The sequence below is a fragment of the Syngnathoides biaculeatus genome, chromosome 3 (assembly GCF_019802595.1).
Source record: "Syngnathoides biaculeatus isolate LvHL_M chromosome 3, ASM1980259v1, whole genome shotgun sequence".
NCBI lineage: Eukaryota > Metazoa > Chordata > Actinopteri > Syngnathiformes > Syngnathidae > Syngnathoides > Syngnathoides biaculeatus.
In genome coordinates, this window is record NC_084642.1 from 30,035,574 (window position 1) to 30,056,238 (window position 20,665).

The 20,665-nt window shown below is 42.1% G+C and overlaps 2 protein-coding genes across 2 annotated transcripts in view; both read right to left on the reverse strand.

The window, feature by feature from the left end:
- Nucleotides 1-7,342: 7,342 nt before the first annotated feature.
- LOC133497781 (small ribosomal subunit protein eS17-like) lies at nt 7,343-8,796 on the reverse strand. Its single transcript, XM_061813947.1, has 5 exons — nt 8,646-8,796; nt 8,084-8,235; nt 7,702-7,807; nt 7,557-7,622; nt 7,343-7,470 (listed from the first exon to the last, which is right to left on the reverse strand). Exons 1-5 carry the CDS (start codon nt 8,646-8,648, stop codon nt 7,393-7,395), a joined length of 405 nt encoding a protein of 134 aa, XP_061669931.1. The 5' UTR covers nt 8,649-8,796; the 3' UTR covers nt 7,343-7,392.
- Nucleotides 8,797-10,213: 1,417 nt separating this feature from the next.
- csnk1g1 (casein kinase 1, gamma 1) overlaps nt 10,214-20,665 on the reverse strand; it is a 44,612-nt gene continuing 34,160 nt past the window's right edge. Inside the window, exons 12-13 of the mRNA XM_061815268.1 lie at nt 17,658-17,764; nt 10,214-13,401 (exon numbers count right to left, since the gene is read on the reverse strand). Coding sequence (XP_061671252.1) covers nt 13,347-13,401; nt 17,658-17,764 — 162 coding nt within the window. The 3' untranslated portion in view covers nt 10,214-13,346. The remainder of the gene's footprint in view (nt 13,402-17,657; nt 17,765-20,665) is intronic.

Genomic DNA, 20,665 nt, shown 5'->3' on the forward strand with positions numbered 1-20,665 from the left:
CCAATCGCAGGGGACAGTGAAACAACAGTTCACATTCACCTAGCGAAATGATCAAACATCCCTTGTGGAAAATGATTTTATGACTAAGTTTCGGATCTCTGCCTGTGTGGAGACTGCATGTTCTCAGTTAAAGCCAGAAGTTTACAAATTGTGTGTGTGTGTGTGTGTGTGTGTGGGGGGGGTTCCTTCTCAACTCAAATAAGAAAAAACCTGTCTAAGCATACTGCCTAAATGCTTAAATGGCTTGAGGATACCAAAGTCAATGTTTTTGGACTCCATCACAGAGCCCTGATCTGAATCCCATCTCAAAAAAAAAAAAAAAAAAAAAAAAAAATTGGCAGATTTGGAAAGAGTGTAACAAACAAGGCAGCAGACACCGGACTCAGTTGCACCAGTTCTGTCAGGATTCTAGTAAAGTACTGTAAGAAGCTTGTGGAAGTTTACCCAAAACATTTGACCAAGTCATATAGTTAAAGAAAATGCTATTTGATACTAGAGAAGTGTTTGTAAACCTGTTACTTAAAATAAAAATTGATTGTGGCATTTAACAAAATGAGATAATTTGGGTGATCCTGACTGACCCGATAGCAGAGGTTTAGTCTTCTTTGACTTCAGCGAGACAAAAAAAACAAGCTGTAAATCTCTGTGTAGTTGTCCGCATGTGTGATGTAATTGAGTTACTCTGAGTACTATATCGCGTGATCTCGTTTGGGTGACTTAATTTTCGCTCAGTCCATCAGGTGGGGCTCTTGGATGTCAAACTAGAATCTACAACAAAAGAGCAATGCAAGACAAAAATGACAAATACTAGTGTAGCAAACTCAGCCAATGAGTGTGGAATGGTGATGCATCTAGTGGGGATTCCTGTTCTTGTTAACCCAAATATGCATCAATCTCTACTTTAAGTAGACTGCAGTTGGACTTCCAAGTGTTGACAATCCAACGAGGTGGATTCAGGTGGGGAATAGACGCTCGCCAGATGTACAGAGGGTACGCGTGTGTTCTGCCTCTGTCCTTATCTGTGATGCTCGAGCTTCACGAAGTGTGGATTGCAGCTCGTGCAAGGATCAGTGGGTCGGGGTGAGATGGAACCTTTTCGGTTGGACTGGCCGGTGGGAGGAGACAGCGGCACAAGCTAGCCCAGGGAGAGAAGGAAGATGGACAAAACACACACACCAACAAAAAAAAAACTGGCGCTTGCCTTTATAGTTGAAAAGGAACAAAAGAGGGGTTGTTGTAGTAATTTTGTTGCTACCTTTTCAAATAAAATGGGACGCCAGAACCCGCCTCATTGATTTGTTACTGGTCATTTTAGGTTTAATTTGAGAATTTAAACCAGTGTTTATAGAGCTTGTGCACGTGATGTCACCATTTTCACAGCGCCATATCGTTGGAGACATTGAATCAGAGGAGAATATTTACAATACCCGAGACCTGATGTGCTGTTGGTTGTCACAACAGTCGAGACATTTCTTCAAATAGATAATTCTATAGAATACAAGATAAAAAGATTGGATTTTGGCAATTAAACATGGATTGTGCCCAACCAAATACACATGACTATGTAGTGATCACTTCAGGTAGGAATCATTCTTCTCAATCTCTAATTACCAAGAAGTATTTATAACGCCAAATGGACTCATTTGAGAACAATGCATATTTAAAAAAAAAAAAAAAACTCACAGGTGTGTGGCAGCAATATGCTTCAGTGTACAGAGGCAATTTTTTTTTGTTTCCAATCATAATGAATGCAAGTTTGTGTAAAACCAGGGGTCATTTTAAATATTGGTATTTGTATTGAGAAAAAAAAAAATTGGCTCCATCACTATGTGGGATTTATTCTTGAACCGATCCAGCAACAAAGTGTTTGTATACGTCCAGACTTTTATATGCTTTCAAAGTCTTCTGTGGAAATCTGGACGACTTACTCACCAGATCCATGTGTAGATCCAGTTGTCCAAGACAAGCAGAAGCGGGTTGGGAGTCCACTTTCTTATCAACGAAAATATCGACTTTGGCATTAAATGTGTGTCCTCTATGCCAAGTGTCTCTCATTTTTACACGTGCCTTTGTTTATCACCTTAATGTTTACCGGTATTGGACAAAATTCTGGGTGTCTTGCAATGGTGTCAATGGAAATAGCTGTCAACAATGCTTTCTTTGACCGGTAATATGGCGACGTCAACAAAAATCACGTCATTTTATGACGTAGGAACACTATCTTGATATAAAGTATCAATTGCTGTACCGGATTTAAGATGAGATTTCCCCCCCAGCATTAAGTAGTGTTTGCAACCCACTGACACATTCAACTACAGACAAAGTTTGCAGCAATCCAGTCAACTGGTGGCGATCATTTAGTGTTATTTACATGTTTTCTGTGCTGCTTATCCTCACAAGGTTTGCGGGAGTGGTGGAGCCTGTCCCAGCTGTCACTGGGCAGGAGCCGGGGTACGCCCTGAATTGGTTGCCAGCCAATCACGGGGGGCATAGAAACACACAACCGCATTCGCATTCACAGCTAGGGGCGATTTAGAGTGTCCAATTAATGTTGCCTGTTTTTGGGGATGTGGGAGGAAACCAGAGTGCCCAGAGAAAACCCACGCAGCCACGGGGAGAACGTGCAAATTCCACACAGGTGTGGCTGGCATTTGAGCTCAGATCTGTGAGGCTAAAGCTCTAACCAGTTGTGCCGCCTCTTATTAAATTCCCATTAAATCCATCTGGTATTGTGGAGGAGGAAGCACATCTGCAGTGGTGCACCATCGCCTGTAGAGGTTGCCCTCAACTCATTTGTTGTCCCGACCAGGCTGCCCAGGGCACACCTTGGCTGAGGGTCTGTCTGGGGGTGGCCATTAATTGATTTAGAGCAACAATGCCACCAACAGCTGTCCAGTCTTTCCTATGATGTTCTTGCTGGTAATCCACTTCGCGTCACAGCGTCAAAACAAAAATGTCTGTCTCCTGGCCAGCCATCTGTTGCTTCAGTTAACGCCAGCGGGCAGAGCCCAATGTTTGTGAAGGCCTGTTTTGCCTTCCTGTGAGCAAAGTTCACTGGGGTGCAGGGTGTCAGCCACCATCTATTCTTGACCAGTCTTCGCCTCGTGGTTCTGAGGACTGGGGTTCAAATCTCAGCCTTGCCTGTGCAAAGTTTGCATGTTCTCCCTATGCCACCCTGGGTTTTCTCCTGCCACTCCGGTTTCCTCCCACATCCCCAAAACATGCAAGGTTAATTGGGTACTTTAAATTGCCCCAAGGTGTGATTGTGAGTGCGGCTGTTGTCTATCTCTATGTCCCCCGCGATTGGCTGGCGACCAGTTCAGGGTACCCCGCCTCCTGCCCATTGACAACTGGGGTAGGCTCCACCACTCCCTGCGACCCTCGTGAGGATAAGCAGCAAAGAAAATGGATGGATGGATCGACCACTTTTTTTTTTGAATCAATCACATTTGTTCCATACAAATAAACTTAAAAAACAAAAATTTTTTGTAGCATTGTATATACAGTCACTTGCAAAATAATTACAACGGTAAATTCAATTCCTCTGTTTTTGTTGTATAGTGAAGAGATTTGGGTTTCAGAGCAACAGATAAGAGACTAAAGGTTAGAATTCCAGCTTTTATTTATTAGACGTTACATCAATCTAATCGGATTGCCTGATAATTTGGCTTTTTTTTTTTTTTTTTTTTTTTTTTTTTTTTTTTTTTTTTTTTGCTGCTTGCTCGTGGTGTCATAATGCACCCCTATGTGGGCACAAGCCAGTGCACGCTGTAGGCCGGAACCAAGCCCGGTGTTCCGGTCTGTGCCCTCCCGGTGCAGAAAAGTCTCTCATGTGCGTATATTAATACGCATGCACGTATATTTCGTAAACTTCCGTCCAGTCAGAAACATCCCCGTCCATGCTTCAACGTGTGCCGTTCGACAACTTGTTGCCGAGTGTTCTTGTTTGCTTTGGACTTCTCAGAAAGACAAACACAGCAAACAAACATATGTCTATCTTTTTATCAACTTTTGTTTTAAGGTTAGGTTAGGGTTAGGATATAATGTATGTTAGATCCCTCGATGTAGAAGAAGGGGAATTATGAGACCGGGGGATTTCCCAGTAAGTGTCTGCCACGTGCCCAGAGTTCCCCTGTTAGTAACTCATGTGCATTAATCACAAGGACACTTTTCGGCACGGGGAGCGCTCAGACCATTACACCGGATAAATGCAGAAGGTGGCGTCAGGAACGGCATCCTGCGTAAAACTGTCCCAAACAGATACGAGCGTTCATCTAAAGAATCCCATACTGGATCGGTCGTGGCCCGGATTAACAACGCTCGCCCCCGGCACCGTTAACCTGCAGGGCGTTGGTGGAAAATCAGCTACTGTGGGTCGAAGACAAAGAAGAAGAGGAAACTGGATCCATCGTCAGAAGAAAAAGAGGAATGCACAGAGTCTACAACTGAGTGTAGGAACTTTGAATGTGTGGACTCTGACAGGAAAAGCTCAGGAGTTGGTTGACATGATGATGAGGAGAAAGGTTGATATATTCTGCATCCAAGAGAGCAGGTGGAAAGGTAGTAAGGCTAGAAATTTAGGCGCAGGGTTTAAATTATTCTACCATGGAGTAGATGGGAAGAGAATTTATTTTAAAGAAAGAGTTGGTTAAGAATGTCTTGGAGATGAAAAGAGTATCAGATCGAGTGACGATGATGAAATTTGAAATTAGGAGTGTTATGTATAATGTGGTTAGCGGCTATGCCCCACAGGTAGGATGTGACCCAGAGATGAAAGAGAAATTCTGGAAGCGACTAGATGAAGTAGTTCTGAGCATCCCAGACAGCGAGAGCGTGAATACATTGGTAGAAGGGTGCTGAGGATGGAGCTGCGAGGCAAAAGAGTGAGAGGAAGACCAAAGAGAAGGTTGATGGATGTTGTGAGGGAAGACATGAGGGCACGTGGTGTTAAGAGAGCAAGATGCAGGATAAATATTGGCTTTCATGGAAAAAGATGAGGCGTTGTGTTGGCCCCTAACAAGAAGAGGTTTTGGTGTCAAAATTTGTCGGTCCAATCAATGATGTCATTCTTCGGCTCCCAGAAAGACATTTACTCCGCGTCATGCACAGGATATCTGAATCCAAGAGGGTTTTTTTCCTATACAAGTTGTCAGGTTTAAAAGCTTGACTCTCTATTAAATTATTCACACCTCTAATAATATTCCCGTCATTAACTGCTCTTTATTATATACCCATGCCCAACCAAGTGGTCTTGTCATAGTCCAGACTTGAATTCAATTGAAATGTAGTGACTTGACCTTAAAAAGGCCATTCATGCTCAAAAGACGTCTTTTTTTTTCTGAATTCAAAGAACTCTCCAAAGAAAGAGTGCGTCAAAGTATCTAGACCCAGACGTGAAAGACTCATTGTCAGTTGTAGAAAAAACTTCTGTATTTGCTCTAACTGGCCTGACCAGTAATTAGATTTGAGGGTCTGTACCTTTACACATGGGGCCAGCAGTTTTTTTCCCCCTTATATGAAATCACTTTTTAAAAACAGTTTTAGCTTCACTTGGGTCTATTTAAATTTATTTGCTCTTCAACAGAGTGGATAACAATGAATAACTCGAGTCAAATCAAAATCAAAAGCCTTTAATGTTATTTAAAGCCCCCCCCCCTCAAAAAAAAAAAAAACAGTGAAGCATTTGTAGATGGATACCAATTTTCACAACGAAACTTGAAAAATAAATAAAATGCATTCGATGGAGACATTTATACAGTACCAAGGGTACGATAATTTGAATGTTCTCTCATTGCTTTTATTGTAAACTGCGACGGTCCCATGTGCCAATATATTCTCCTTGACGCAATTAATGCAATGTGAAATTCATATGCTGGGGGTCCTGACCTTACTGAGGGTCAGCCATTAATGGGTACAGTTAGTTAACAACTCTATTCGCTCCCAATTGACAAGGGCCCAGATCCAGATGTACTGTATCTATCGTGAAGAAAATAGGTATTCGAACACCCTGCCGTATTGCAAATTCTCCCACTTAGAAATCACGGAGGGGTCTGAAATTTTCATCGTAGGTGCATGTCCACTGTGAGAGAGATAATCTAAAAAGAAAAATGCAGAAATCATAATGTATGACTTTTTTTTTTAACATTTTTTTTTGGTGTGATACAGTTGCAAACAAGTATTTGAACACCTGAGAAAACCAATGTTAATATTTGGTACAATAGCCTTTGTTTGCAATTACAGAGGTCAAACGTTTCCTGTAGTTGTTCACCAAGTTAGCACACAGCGCAGGAGGGATTTTGTCCCACTCCTCCACACAGATCTTCTCTAGATCAGACAGGTTTCTGGGCTGTCGCTGAGAAACACAGCGTTTCATCTCCCTACAAAGATTTTCTATTTGGTTTAGGTCTGGAGACTGGCTAGGCCACGCTGAACCTTGATATGCTTCTTACGGAGCCACTTCTTGGTTTTCCTGGCTGTGTGCTTCGGTCATTGTAGCGTTGAAAGACCCAGCCACGACCCATCTTCAATGCTCTACCTGACGGAAAGAGGTTGTTCGCCAAAATCTACCAATACATCGTCATCTTCTCCTTAATACAGTGCAATCGTCCTGTCCCATGTGCAGAAAAACACTCCCAAAGCACGATGCGCCCACCCCATGCTTCACCGTAGGGATGGTGTTCTTGGGATGGAACTTGTCATTCATCTTCCTCCAAACACAGTTAGTGGAATTATGACCCAAAAATTCCATTTTGGTCTCATCTGACCACAAAACTTTGGTTGACCCTTTTTTTTTTTCTTCCACTCGTGTTGTCATCTTCACGCTAATGAGTGTCCGGTCACATTTGATTTGCCAAGACAAAGCCCAATGATCGTAAAAATTGGCATGCAACGGCATCGAAATACACAATTTTACTGCACTAGTCTGACATCTTGCAATCATGAATGCAAAGACGGTCGTCTGTCTCAGCTGTCTTCTCTCTCCCCTGCAGCCGACGTTTTTTTTTTTTAAATAACTATTGGCCGTCACATATTTACAGTACTATGTCAAAAGACAAAAAAATATATATATATATATAATTACTATATAAAATAGCTTTTGAATGACGTTGAGACAAAGTAAACGTCTACGCCGATCAGATCGGCAAATTATGACAAAACTGAACAGCATAAAATGCCACTGACCGATTTCGGCCAATTCCAATCAGGTCCAGAAAATTGAGCTAAAGTCTAGTAGTCAGTAGAAATGTTAATTTTGGGGAATAACTATTTTCAGGACCACTCGCTTCTTCTTCTGGACCACCACCATCATCTTTGTGTTGTAAAAGAAAAGGCTACAAAAGAATGATTGTCCCTCATCACTGACATGTCTTTATTAGGAAAAGAAATAAAAGTCTACAATCCTCGGGGGGTTTTGAAGTTCATGCCAACAATGGGCTGAGTCACTTGAAGCTTGGAAATATTACCAAACTCCTGGCGGGGGAAAGAGACAACATGAACATCACAGAGTCCAAATCCATTCCAATTCAACACTGTGGACTGTAAGACTACGGGCTTACCATCAGCTTGAGCATGTCTTTGGTCTCTGGGTCCACCTCGATGACCTCCTGGTCCAGAGCCGAGATCTGAAGGAGGATTACACACAAGCGATCAACTAAATTGCTGAACATTAAAGTCGAGCGAGCTTGGAATGAAAAGTGGGACCTCAGGCACATAGTTGTCCCTCCTCTCCCTCTCCTCCTCCTGCAGCTTGATGGAGATGCCACGCACTGGACTACGCTGGATGCGCTTCATTAAGTGTGTCACGTAACTGAAACACAAAACAACCCAAACGGGCTCATTGGAGAAAAATCATCATTTAAAAACTGTAAGGCAGATATGCTAACCAGTCATCCACTCTTCCACCCATCCTCATTTATTAACATACAAAATGATGTCCGTTTATGTGCTGTATTCCACATCAGGTAAAAACAACAACGTGACAGGTTCCCTGTCAAATAAAATGACAGCTCCCACGCATAATTCAGTAAACAAACTAATGACAGCCATTTCTTTGCTCACAGAGGAAAGCATGCATCCAACTGACCCAGCGATTTTGTTGCGAAGGGGCTTGCTGGGGATGATGGCGATCTCTTCGCACAACCTCTTGTTGGTGTGGAAGTCATTGCCCAGACGGGTGTAGTACTTCTCGATGATGACCCTGGCGGCCTTCTTCACGGTCTTCGTTCTGACTCGTCCCTGAAGACACCCAAAAAACACAAAACAATGACGGGGATGAGTAGCCACGAGCGCACAGACGTCATCGGGCTCTTATGCCCAATTCCTTTCCCCCAATGCTGAATGGTTGATGGAAATCGACTGAACCAAACATGGCGTTTCAGCGAAACCAGTGTTGACGTTGTATCAGAGAGGAATTATAACTTAACGCCGGTAGTGACTCAAACGTTTCCCTGTGAGGGTGAATTCATTCAATTTGTCGTTTAATACTCCGTGGGTTTCTGCAGTGCTCTAAAAATATAATATCGGGTGAAGTTGCTGGTATTGTTTATACGCTAAACGATGTTTTCCACCGCTGACTGAGCTCTCCAAGGGTGAAGATTGATAGAGATTGTTACGAAGTGGAAGATCCCGGCGTAGACGATACCCACCATCTTGATTTGGGGCCGTTAAAGAGGACAAGCGCAACGCTGACCCGGAGGTTTATGCTGCGTTAACCACCACAACCCTTCCAGCAAGGAGGAAATAAAAAGAACAGCGCCCCGTTGGGGTAGGCGGGGATCATAGCAGGTAACGTCTCCACGGATATTTCAATACGTGATCTTATAATGTTTGAGAAGAAATTTGAACACAGATTTAAAAAAAAAAAAAAAAAAAAAAAGGTATTAATACTATTTACACAAAAATTGTTCAGGTTGTCAAACAAGTCAAGTTACAATAAAACAGCAAAAGCGACTAATAGATAAATTTGCTCAGTCTTCTCGGATGAATTGCCTCATCTAAATTTAAAGCCTTATGAAACATGATGGAAAAAACGCTATAAAGTTTCAGGTGATGAAGCGTTGGCCTCACAATTTTGAGGTCCCGTGTTTCATCCTGGACCCGCCCGCCCGGAGTTTGCATTTTCTCCCCGTGCCTGCGTGGGTTTATTCCGGGCACTTCGGTTTCCTCCCACATACGCAAAACATGCAACATTAATTGGACACTCTAAATTGTCCCTTGGTGTGATTGTGAGTGTGACTGTTGTCTGTCTTGATATCCCCTGCGATTGGCTGGCAACCAGTTCAGGGTGTACCCCGCCTCCTGCGCGTTGACAGCTGGGATAGGCTCCAGCACTCCCTCCGTCACTTGTTAAGATAAGCAGCAAAGAAAATGGATGGATGGAAATATATATATATATACTATATTCATCTTGTTCTTTTCCTTTCGGCTTGTCCCGTTAGGGGTCGCCACAGCGTGTCATCTTTTGCCATCTTAGCCTATCTCCTGCATCTTCCTCTCTAACCCCAACTGCCCTCATGTCTTCCCTCACCACATCCATAAACCTTCTCTTTGGTCTTCCTCTCGCTCTTTTGCCTGACAGCTCCATCCTCAGCATCCTTCTGCCAATATACTCACTCTCTCGCCTCTGAAGATGTCCAAACCATCGAAGTCTGCTCTCTCGAATCTTGTCTCCAAAACATCCAACTTTGGCTGTCCCTCGAATGAGCTCATTTCTAATCCTATCCAACCTGGTCAATCCGAGCGAGAACCTCAACATCTTCATTTCTGCCACCTCCAGTTCTGCTTCTTGTTGTTTCTTCAGTGCCACCGTCTCTAATCCGCACATCATGGCTGGCCTCACCACTGTTTTGTAAACTTTGCCCTTCGTCGTAGCAGAGACTCTTCTGTCACATAGAACATCAGACTGCTTCCGCCAACTGTTCAATCCCTCTTGGACCCATTTCTTCACTTCCTTAACAGACTCACCATTGCTCTGGATTGTGGACCCTAAATATTTGAAGTCGTCCACCCTCGCTCTCTCTTCTCCATGGACCTTCACTCTTCCTCCCCCACCCCTCTCATTCATGCACATATATTCTATTTTACTTCAGCTAATTCACTATTTTCATCTGTAAATTTAAAATTAACTAAAAACTCAAGTACTGTACATTCAACTCATAAACCATTTAAAGCAGGTGTATAATGCACCAGAAAAAACAAAACAAACAAAAGGGGAGAAATATTTTATTTTACATAAAAAAGGGTGCGAACGGGACTTCCCTTTAGGCATGGAGGGAATAAAAAGTGATTTTTTTTCATTAAGGACAAAATAACATGAATCCAAGGAGGGAACAATAGGCAACTTATTAAAAAAATGATCTCAGGCTTTTTCTAATTACAAAAAAAAGAAAAGGGGGGAATCAGGAATGTGGGTCCTTCACTCTTGAAGCCCTTGACTAACTCAAAATACATTGTTGAAGTGACATTCATATTTCAACACTATAGATTTAGTTAAGATTTGCCTTTATCATAGCTCTGGGGGGAAAATGTGTTGAGAAGAAAATAGTCTGAATGGTGTGTGTGTGTGCGGGGGTTGGGGTGGGGGGCATAAACAAAAACAACCCCAACATACAGCTTTAAGGAATCCCAACAAAAACAACCAAGACAATTGTGAAGTCTGTACAATTTACAAATAAGCATCACAACATTGCAGTAAATGTCACCCTCTTCTTTAAAGAAAATTACAGTAAATCCAAGACAATTCTACAGTACAGCAACGAGGAAAAGTGCCAGAGAACCCAAAAAGTATGAAGCCCATCATACCCAATTGAAGCGTCGTAAGCCTGTTTTCCTCCTCTTTGACACTACACTCCTGGATGTCACACACCACTTGGAAGTCCGATGTAACCAAAAAAAAAAAAAAAATCCAGGTGGGCTTGAGGAGAATTGGCTGGAAAGTGAATGGAATGTCTTTTTTCATATTCATATAGGTGACCGAAAGCCATAACGTCTCACAGAGGCGACAACAGACATGTTCCAGGGGAGATAGAGCGCCATCTGCCCTGGATAAGCCATGCACATACCACCCAAACAGTCGCAAAGGAAATGAACATCTGTCAACGTAACAGGAAGAGACACAAAGCTGCAAAGCTCACTTCTGGAGATGTGACGACAACGTTTCCTGGCTCTCTTCCAACAATTCCTGTTAACCTGATTCAGCCACCGTGCACTACGAATTATTATTATTTTATTTTAATGATGGTGAACACCTTTTAATATCAAGGACGCAATGCAAGTGTAAAACAAAAATGGAAAAAAAACATTCAACTTCCCTGGCACAGGTCAAAGGCATGGACTTATAGTAGTCTCAGGAATGGCACTCGGGGAATTCTGGGGAAATATGAAAGGCTATTTTAATCTGGATATCCATCTCACTATGACCTGTCCAGCAGCGAAGAGCCACAATGATGTCTCAAAGGGTTGAATACCTGTCATTCAAGTAGCCTATTTTCCCACCATTCCCCTCATTTACTATCATATTGATGACAAACTATCAGAAAAGGTCACATAGATGCTCATATTCAAGTACTTTCAATAACAACTCAGGCCTCACCTGACTAGTGAGGGCTAAGAACAAACCAAAAGCTGTACAGTGTAAATACAAGCAACAAGCATATGGATTCAGTGAGATATTGATCGACATCTACATTATATTTTAAAAAAAAAAAGATGCAGGCGCAGGTCCACTTAACTCCACGTCCCGCCCTCAAGTGAGAGTGGATTCATGAGGATGTATGTGTGCATGCTTGTGTGTGTATGGAGAAGGGTGAGATATGGGGCGCGCGCGCGCGCACACACACACACACACACACACACACACACAAAAAGGAGTGGGCAGGAGGAAGGGGGGTGGGGGTATATTCCCCTGCACCTCTGGCAGAGGGCTGGCACATGAGGCAGACACACCTAACCTAAAACATATCATTTAAAGAATCAACAAAGTAGGAAAGCTGCGGTCAACAAATGTAGTAGTGCAGTCATGGTCTCAAGCTTTTTTTTTTTTCTTCTTTTTCCCCACATTGCTACTCTTTTTCTTACTCATAAAGCCATGGCTATTTGGATTAAACAAACAATTTGCATTTAAAAAAGTTCACATTAGCAAGACATGAAATTAAAAAAATAAAAACTGTTAGGAGGATAGGCAAGGTGACATACTGAGGATATTGTTTCAAGGCAGCCCTCTGTGACGTGAAGTCAGAATTGAATCATCTCCATGTTGACAGTCAGGATCATCGAGGATTGCCTTGCAGTGCGTGTGCGAGGCATCAGGCTGGACCTTCCATTTATTGGAACATAACTTTGGGCTTTTTATGTTTTTTGTTGCTTTATAAATCATTTAACCCCACAAACTGATGCAGATCTAACAACCATCTGATCAAGATGCCTTCTTTACTACACCAGTAAAGTGAGGTGGTTGTTTGGGGTTAAGGCAGTGAACAGTAGTGTTGAGAAGCTCCAAAGCAACTCCTGCTGTAGAGTCTATTATTTGCCATCTTAAGCAAATCACGTCAACCCCCCCACATTAAATTTGGTCTCACCTTAAACAAACATTGGTCTCTTTCATTCCAATGCACAGGACAAATTTCATAAATGCTCCCAAGTCATTTACTTTTTCCGTCCATACATTCAGCGTGTATGTTGAATTAGTAAGAAAACTGGTGGCAACCAAGAGATAAATATCATAAATAGTTTCTTCTTCCAGTCCAACTCGGAGAGATCATAAAACAGGACAAGAGTCTGGAGGGATTGTAGTGTGTCGAGAAGAGATCCTCCTCTGAGAACACAGTGTAGGAGTTGTGTGTGTGTGCGTGTGTCTGTAGTCTCCTGTGCTCACTGGTCCCACGGTACACCTCTTTGGAGGCAAAAAGTGCACAAGCTAATCTAAGCGGTTTTAGGCTCTTGCCCTGTGTCATGGTCTACATTGTCCAACATCAGGAATACCCAAAATCAAAGAGGGTTAGTTGACGGGGAAATGAAGATACCATCGAGCCAGTAAAACCAACAAATCAAAAACCACGGGAGGGAAAAAAAAAAAAAAAAGATGCAGAAAAGAGAAAAATGCATCTTCAGCAAAATGATGCGTTGCAAAAGTTCCAACAGAACGTTATCTCACACATCCTGGAGGGGAAAAAAACAAAAAGATTCCCAGCAAATGACAAAGTGTCCAAAAAATTGAACAAAAACTCCCTTTTTTTTTTTTATACCGGTCCTTTCAGAAAACATTGCAATCGAGAGCTCTTCTTTCCCCCCTGCTTGGATTCTGAGTGGAACCTCACTGATTTCAGTTATCGCAATGCATTGCTTGATGATCATTTGTGGCGCGGCGTGTTCTTCTTCCGTTTTCGCTTGAAGAAGCAGCAGCACCTGCCCACAGACACACATGAAAATGGACATTTAGCCAAAATACAATCAAAACCCATCAATGTTTGAAACAATGTTCATGAAAAAATACAAACTACAAATTGTGTTAGAGGGAAGGCATCAGGAGGAGTGGACACAAAATTGCAAGGCGACATTTTTTTGTTGTGGGCCACATCAGTTATGGTTTCCCACAGAGGGCCACGATGACCATGAACTACAGCAAGTATACCAGGCATCTGTATCAAGTTGGTACTGGCTATATTTCATTGCTATCAGATTCTCAGGAAGGCTGTCAAAAACAACCCACCAAAAATTAAGGCAAGGGCCAAGACAAAAAAATTGCAGGGTGTTCAAATAATTATTTTCCTTATTGTATGCTTTTACGCTCCACATAAATTGATGTGGGGGTCCAGATTTGGCCCCCGGAACACAATTTTGACGCCAGTGCCGTAGATCATGCAAGACTCGAAAAGACAATTCTTTGAGGTGCAGTTTTGCTCATCGTTTCTTCATTTGAGGAGCAACTTTCTAATTTTGCGGAGCCATTTTTGGCAAGTTAATCGCACAGGGACCCGGACCAACGCTTTGATACAGTAGGACAATATAACAGGGGAGCTGCAGCTAACCAAGCTCGAAGTACAGTGCCTAACTTAAAATAATATGGAACAATTGAGTATTTGGAGAAACCTTTTTATCGGTGAATGCGCAACTATGAATACAAATGAACAAAGCGCTTTACACAATGTATGTCTACTTTGTTTCTTTTTCATATAATCACTTATTTCTGAAATTCATATTTTGCGTGAAAGACTATTTAAAAAGAATGAACAGCCTTTGTGCATTTTACTTAAGCAGCTAACATTTAGTGACATAATACAGAGCATTTATGAGCTCAGACCAGCTGACAAGAAATAAGACAAAAAAAATCTTTGGACTACAGTAATAGTTTTCAAAGTGTTCAATTTGAAGAAAACTAAAGATCACCAAAATCCTGTTATGATTCATTTGATTGTTACTTTCACGTTTTTTAGCTACCTGACTCGAAACCATTTAGCGATGATCACCAGAAGGTAGGTTACAGGCCTGAAAGGAACATCATGGTTGCTAACACTGCTACTTGTCAGCTTCGTAATGACCTAAGCCACACATTCATAATAAACAGAGACGCTCCGCAAGGTTTTCGCTATGTTACAAAGGTAGACTGATGTTAATTTCCCCTCTGTCTCTCAGGTCCGGCGCTACGGCATAACAGAGAAAGCTCAGTTTTACAACAAATGAGTTGCCTTGCACCTCCATGTCATGCGTCCACACTTTTGCCATTTATCCCCCCCCCCCCTCAATTTGGCATCCCTTGCAACTCTTTTAAACTAATAGCTTCACATCCACATGCTCCATAACTTCTCACGCATTGACGATTTAAGCGTTCTGTCACTAACGCCCCAGCGTGCGTCCATCTCCGCGACCGTAGCCGTGGTAAAACTGTGGATTTGCAGTTTTGCTAGTCAATGCGGTTTTTGAGTCGCCAAATGGAAATGTTAACTCGCAACGTGCAATGAGAAACCCATTAATTCGAGCCTTGTTATGACAGGACTCCTTTAATCTGGAGCCAAATCTTACAAACAGGACCACGATCATTTCTTCGGCTGCTTTAAAAGTTGTCAGTCCTTAGTTTGACATGGTGCCCGCTTTGATAAACTATAAACCCTACATGTGGGTTTATATCCATCTTAGGCTGATCCACTCCCTGTCCCATGAGTCTGAGGTGGACGAGCAGAGAGGGACTCACCACAGGTTGAGCATTTTCACGCAGCTTCAGAAGGAAGAACAAAGAGTACAAAGACAAAAGATAGATTAATACAGAAAGACTAGAATGACAAGGACAGAGCATGTGCAACACACGTAGATGCACACAGTAATACACAGACACAGTGTGGAGATTTGTTGGTGGGGGTGGGGGCATGGGGTTGCGAGGAACTAGACTGTTGCATGTTCTTGACCAGTTGCAAATCCTCAAAGTCTACATGCGGTATTTAGCACACAGAGGATTTACGCGATACAAGCCAGACGCATTGCAGTCTGCTGATTTGTTGACAAAGAATGGATGAGGAGACGACTGTCTCTCACACAACACACGCAGTTCCTCGTCGTGTTGAATTCTCTGGCAGTTTACGCTCTGTCGAGCTGCCAAGATGTCACCCTGATTATGCAGTTGATGCAGCTTTCACCATACCACCTACACACCCAGCGGTGGAGAAGGAAGCCGCATTGGACATTTCAAATCTGAAATGTACATGGCGCTTCCGCAGCTGGATTCATTCAGTCGGTTTTGACTATCAAGGTTTCAATACACCATGAAAACTTTCCTTGAAAATATTTTCGACCACTCCTGTGGTGAATCATGTCTTTAGTGCTGTTATTAACTTACAAACATAAGCACTCCATCTCGGTGAATTTTGGTGGAATGCCAAGACTACATGCACAATAGTTAAAAGGAAGTCTAAGTCGCACTATCATATAAGGAAATGATCAATAAAGCAACATGCCAAAGTACTGTGTTGGATTTTTATGGACGAGAATCAACATTGAAATACATCCATCCATTTTCTGAGCCGCTTTGATCGCAGGAATGCTGGAGCCTATCCCAGCTATCATTGGGCAGGAGGCGGGGTAAACACCGAACTGGTTGCCAGCCAATCAGAGAAATACAGTCAGAAAGAAAGGGAACAATGCTTGGAATTATGTGTTGTCATTATGATGTATAGCTAAACATGCATGTTCAAAGTATCTTGGCATCTCCGTGTACAAAAATAAATGTTTTGGCACTGTGAAGGATGCAGAATTCATATCTATAGGTCACCAAAAATACTGTTGCAAGTTCTCTTACCAAGGACTTAAAAAAGGCACCTTTTTATATTAGAGGCTGATTAAATTTCCTACCAGAAGTTACGTTTACATGCCAAGTAATGACATTTTTGAAGCATGTCTGTCAAAATGTTTTCAAAATAAAAGGCAAGTCTGACCTGACAATAAATATTGGCCTCTTCGTATAGTGGCAATGGAATCTCAATTTGTACGCACCATACTTGATCACTAACAAATGCTAACATAGGAAGTCATAATTACACAATTTTTTTTTTTTTTGGGGGGGGAGGTGGGAAGATGTAAAACAATCCCACCAAAGTGCCTATGGTGGTAACTGGGAATGCCCCTTGTACAGGATAAAGATGATTATGCATGCAGTCTATAACTTCAAAATGTCATATGTACGCTACTGTCAGAACAGAGGACCCCGCGAAACTGTATCTGGTTTCTACACAAACAAAACTGCCTACTTTGACATTCCGATCCATCAGTTGAGAATCAATGGGTTATGAAAGTGTGGCTCTAATATGTCCATCCATATCATCTTCATGAGGGTCGCAGGTATGTTGGAACCTGTCCCAAAAGTCTTTGGGTGAGAGGTGGTGGTACACTCTAAACTGGTTCCCAGATAATTACAGGGCACGTATAAACAAAGACGCCTTTGCACTCACGTTCACATTGACGAGTCTTCAATTAACCTACTATGCGTGTTTTTGGGATGTAAAATAAAACCGGAATACCAGGATAAAACCCCCGCAGGCATGGGGAGAACATCCAAACTCCAGAAAGGTGGGGCTGGATCTGAATCCAGGTCCAAAAAATTGTGAGGTAGATGTGTTTACGAGCCGTCCACCGCGCTGCCATATGTGCCAGTGTAGAAATGAGTATTCTTTTTCTGTGAGTTTCAATCATAAATAGCATTTTACCAAAGCCCCACAATGAGGTGTATTTTGGAGGAGATTGGAAGTTAGGGTCAATTAACATCATCATCAAGATGGTTACATTTATGTTTATATTCTGACTTAATACATAAGCAACAGTATATTGGAATTGCCACTTAGTTAGCTCTGCCATGTGAGGAGAAGAAGCACTTTTTACACATAAGGCAGTGAATCATACCTAATGGTGTCATTCGAGCGGGCTAAAGGCGCAAAACACCAGTGTGATTGGTCGGGGCTCAAAACTAAAACCTCAGCCTTCGCATGAGTTGAATCACATGACAATCAGATGGACAAACAAGTAGTCAAGATGAGCAACCCACACAGTCAAATGAGATAAAAGATGGAAGGTCGCACAATCCCACAGCACAAAAAGAGGTAAAGAGGAAGAGCAGGAAAAAGAGGAGGCAGCATAGGGACATGGAAGAGATGGATGAGCTGCGGCTGCATAACACATACTTGGCCTCGTCCACCACTTCCACCTCTGGCTGGGCGGTAATCGGCGCGTTGGAATGAGCTGCGAGCGGGTCGTCAGCATTCAGCTCCCCGTTGGTTGAGCTGACCACCTGTAGCACAAACACACATTCTCAGATCACATCAGTCCACTTGTGCTGTCCATCACAACTACAAGTAAACATATTTGCCAGCATCAGTGTGAAGACAGAAGTGAATCCAGTGAGTAAAAACAATGCACCACCATCCCTGTATGGACACGTGTCAGTCTCAGAGTAACAAAGAGAAAGCTGCGTATCAATAACAGACGGCATGCTACATGAATGGACAGTATTAAATAGAGTGGCTGGGGTGACATCAGCAAAAGTTTCAGTTTCAGGAGTGGTTCTTAATCATGACAACAGGCACTGTCACTCAGGGGTCCCTCACTATGTGAATGAACATTTACAGTACCTCTTAGTATTTTGACTTCTTTTACAATGTCTCTCCTGTTTTAAAAATTTTTCAAAATCACAAAAACCTTCTTGTGTACTGTATTGTTTGAATTTAACTGAACTATATATCTTAATATGCTTCTTCAACTGGTAAGAAATTCTTTAGACAACTGCATGATGTGTCTTTGACAAACTGATGTGCTTACACAGATTTTTTTTGTAATTCTATTTGTTATTATATTTCACAATATTCAAAGACAATGTACTTTTAGATCCATTGGAAAATTTCAGTAGTGTCCAAAAGATTATGTAAATACACAAGTGGCTAAAATATGTTTAACTCAAGAAGACTGGGCTCACCCTAAAAAAAGATGCAAAAAAAAAAAAACCCCACTCATACCAGAGGCATCGGTCAGGTGCGTCAGGCATGCCCCGCAGTGAAGACGGACCTGCTTTAGCCCTTCTTAACCATTATGTAAGTCATCTGCACTCTTTGTGCAATCAGAGATGAAGCGATACAGATGAGTGGTGACCAGTAGAATGTAAGCAAATGAAAGCAAATTCTGTGGTCACAGATTGGATAGAATGTTGGTGGCCACGAATTGTGACCTTTTTAGTACAATCCCAAATAGATGGTGCTAAATTGCTTGGTGCTGGCTTCATCCTAATATAGGGGACACCTGATTCACACGTTTTTCATAAAATTAATGATCTCACAGATTGCATGCCACACATTTTTTTCTTCCCCCAAACACACCCCTTTCAACAAATTAACCCATTACACAGCCTTAAGAGAGTGTACATCATGAATGCTGGGTCCTGTTAATTTTCTAAGAATCTACTGCACCTACTGGTAACTTGTTTGACATTTAGCAATAAAAAGTATACTGAAAACATAGATTAATTTGGTTAGTCACATTGGACTAATATTATTTTGAACATTCAACTCTTGCTGTCTCCAGCCTGCTAAGCTTCCCAATGTTTTACATTATATGAGTGCTTATCATCATCATCTTGTATTTTCAGAGGAAAAAAAAAAAATTGCGCAGTGAATCAGTGACATGACATTATTTCCTCCTTGTTAATAATTAAAGTGCACTGAAAAAGTGTTAATTATACCATCATATTTTCCACTTGGTCATTAAGAATGGTTAAATGTAAACAAGATGGTAATAGTGTGATCCTGAAATAACTCAAGAGTTTCAGATGGCAAAATTTAGTTGAAATCTGCACAAATCTGAGGTCAACCAAGTACTCCTTAATGGATTCTGATCAGCATTTAAGCTCCCACTGAACTGGGCCAAGGATGCTGCTCTTCAAGACAATTTCAGATTTACAGTAAGTACGTGCACTAATCCAGGTCAACATGCCATGCAAGAAACTTCTTTTTTTTCAAGAGGCATGGAAAGATGCCACGATGAGTGTATGATTGTGGACATCAAGAGGCATCCTTCACCACAGCTGCCCCTGACGCTGTCCAACTGTCTTGTGTCAACCGTCGAGACCTTCAAGTTCTTGAGAATTACAGTTTCAGAGGACCTGAAGTGGGAGACAAACATCAAGTCCATCCTCAAAAAAGCCCAGCAAAGGATGCACTTCTTGCGGCTTCTGAGGAAGCACGGCCTGTCACAAGAGCTGCTGAGACAGTTCTACACAGCGGTTATCCAATCAGTCCTGTGTACCTCCATCAAAGTCTGATTTGGGGTCGCCAGAAAAAAGGACAAACTCAGACTGCAACGGACAGACAAGACAATTGAACGGATTGGGGGCACCACGCTACCCACTATCGAGGACTTGCACGCAACGCGAACTAGGTCCAGAGCAGGCAGGACCCTTTCGGACCCTTCACTTCCAGGCCACAGACTCTTCCAGCTCCTTCCGTCGGGAAAGTGCTACAGATCAATGAAAGTCAAAAGTAGCAGGCATTCGAACAGTTTTTTCCATCAGGCATTAAATTCATTAAATTCTTGATCAGCGAACCTTCTTTTTTCTGCCTTGTGCCATGTTAGGACACTCACTCAGATCCTGCTGGTCCAATCAGTATTTGTATTAGTAATTTATATATATTTCATAGACCGCAAGATTCATCATTTTAAATTGCTCCCTTTGCACAACTGATACTCTTAACACACTTATTTGTATAGATTTTACATCTTGCATGTCTTATAAGGAATAGTTCATATAAAGACAAATGTCTCTTGTTTGTTGTTCCTTGTTCTGAATGTTGTACCAGCCCAGCACCAACTGCAGAAGAAAAATTCCTCGTGTTTTTACACACTTGGCCATTAAAGCTGATTCTGAGTAAGACCTGAGAGCAAAATCTCCTGCAACATGGCATCATCACTGTCTGCAATATGGGTGACAGTGAGGACATTCATATGGTGGGGTGAAGAGAAAATATGTTAAATAAACATTGATCAGCCAGAGGTACAATTGTTTGGAAGAGCAGGATCATAGATCTGTTCCATACATCTCATCTACTATATTGGGCAATCTAAGGAATCAGACAATTTAGAATGACAAACACAGTAAGAGCACATTATTTGCGATCGATTGTGAGTGGCAACTTTGTTTCACTTA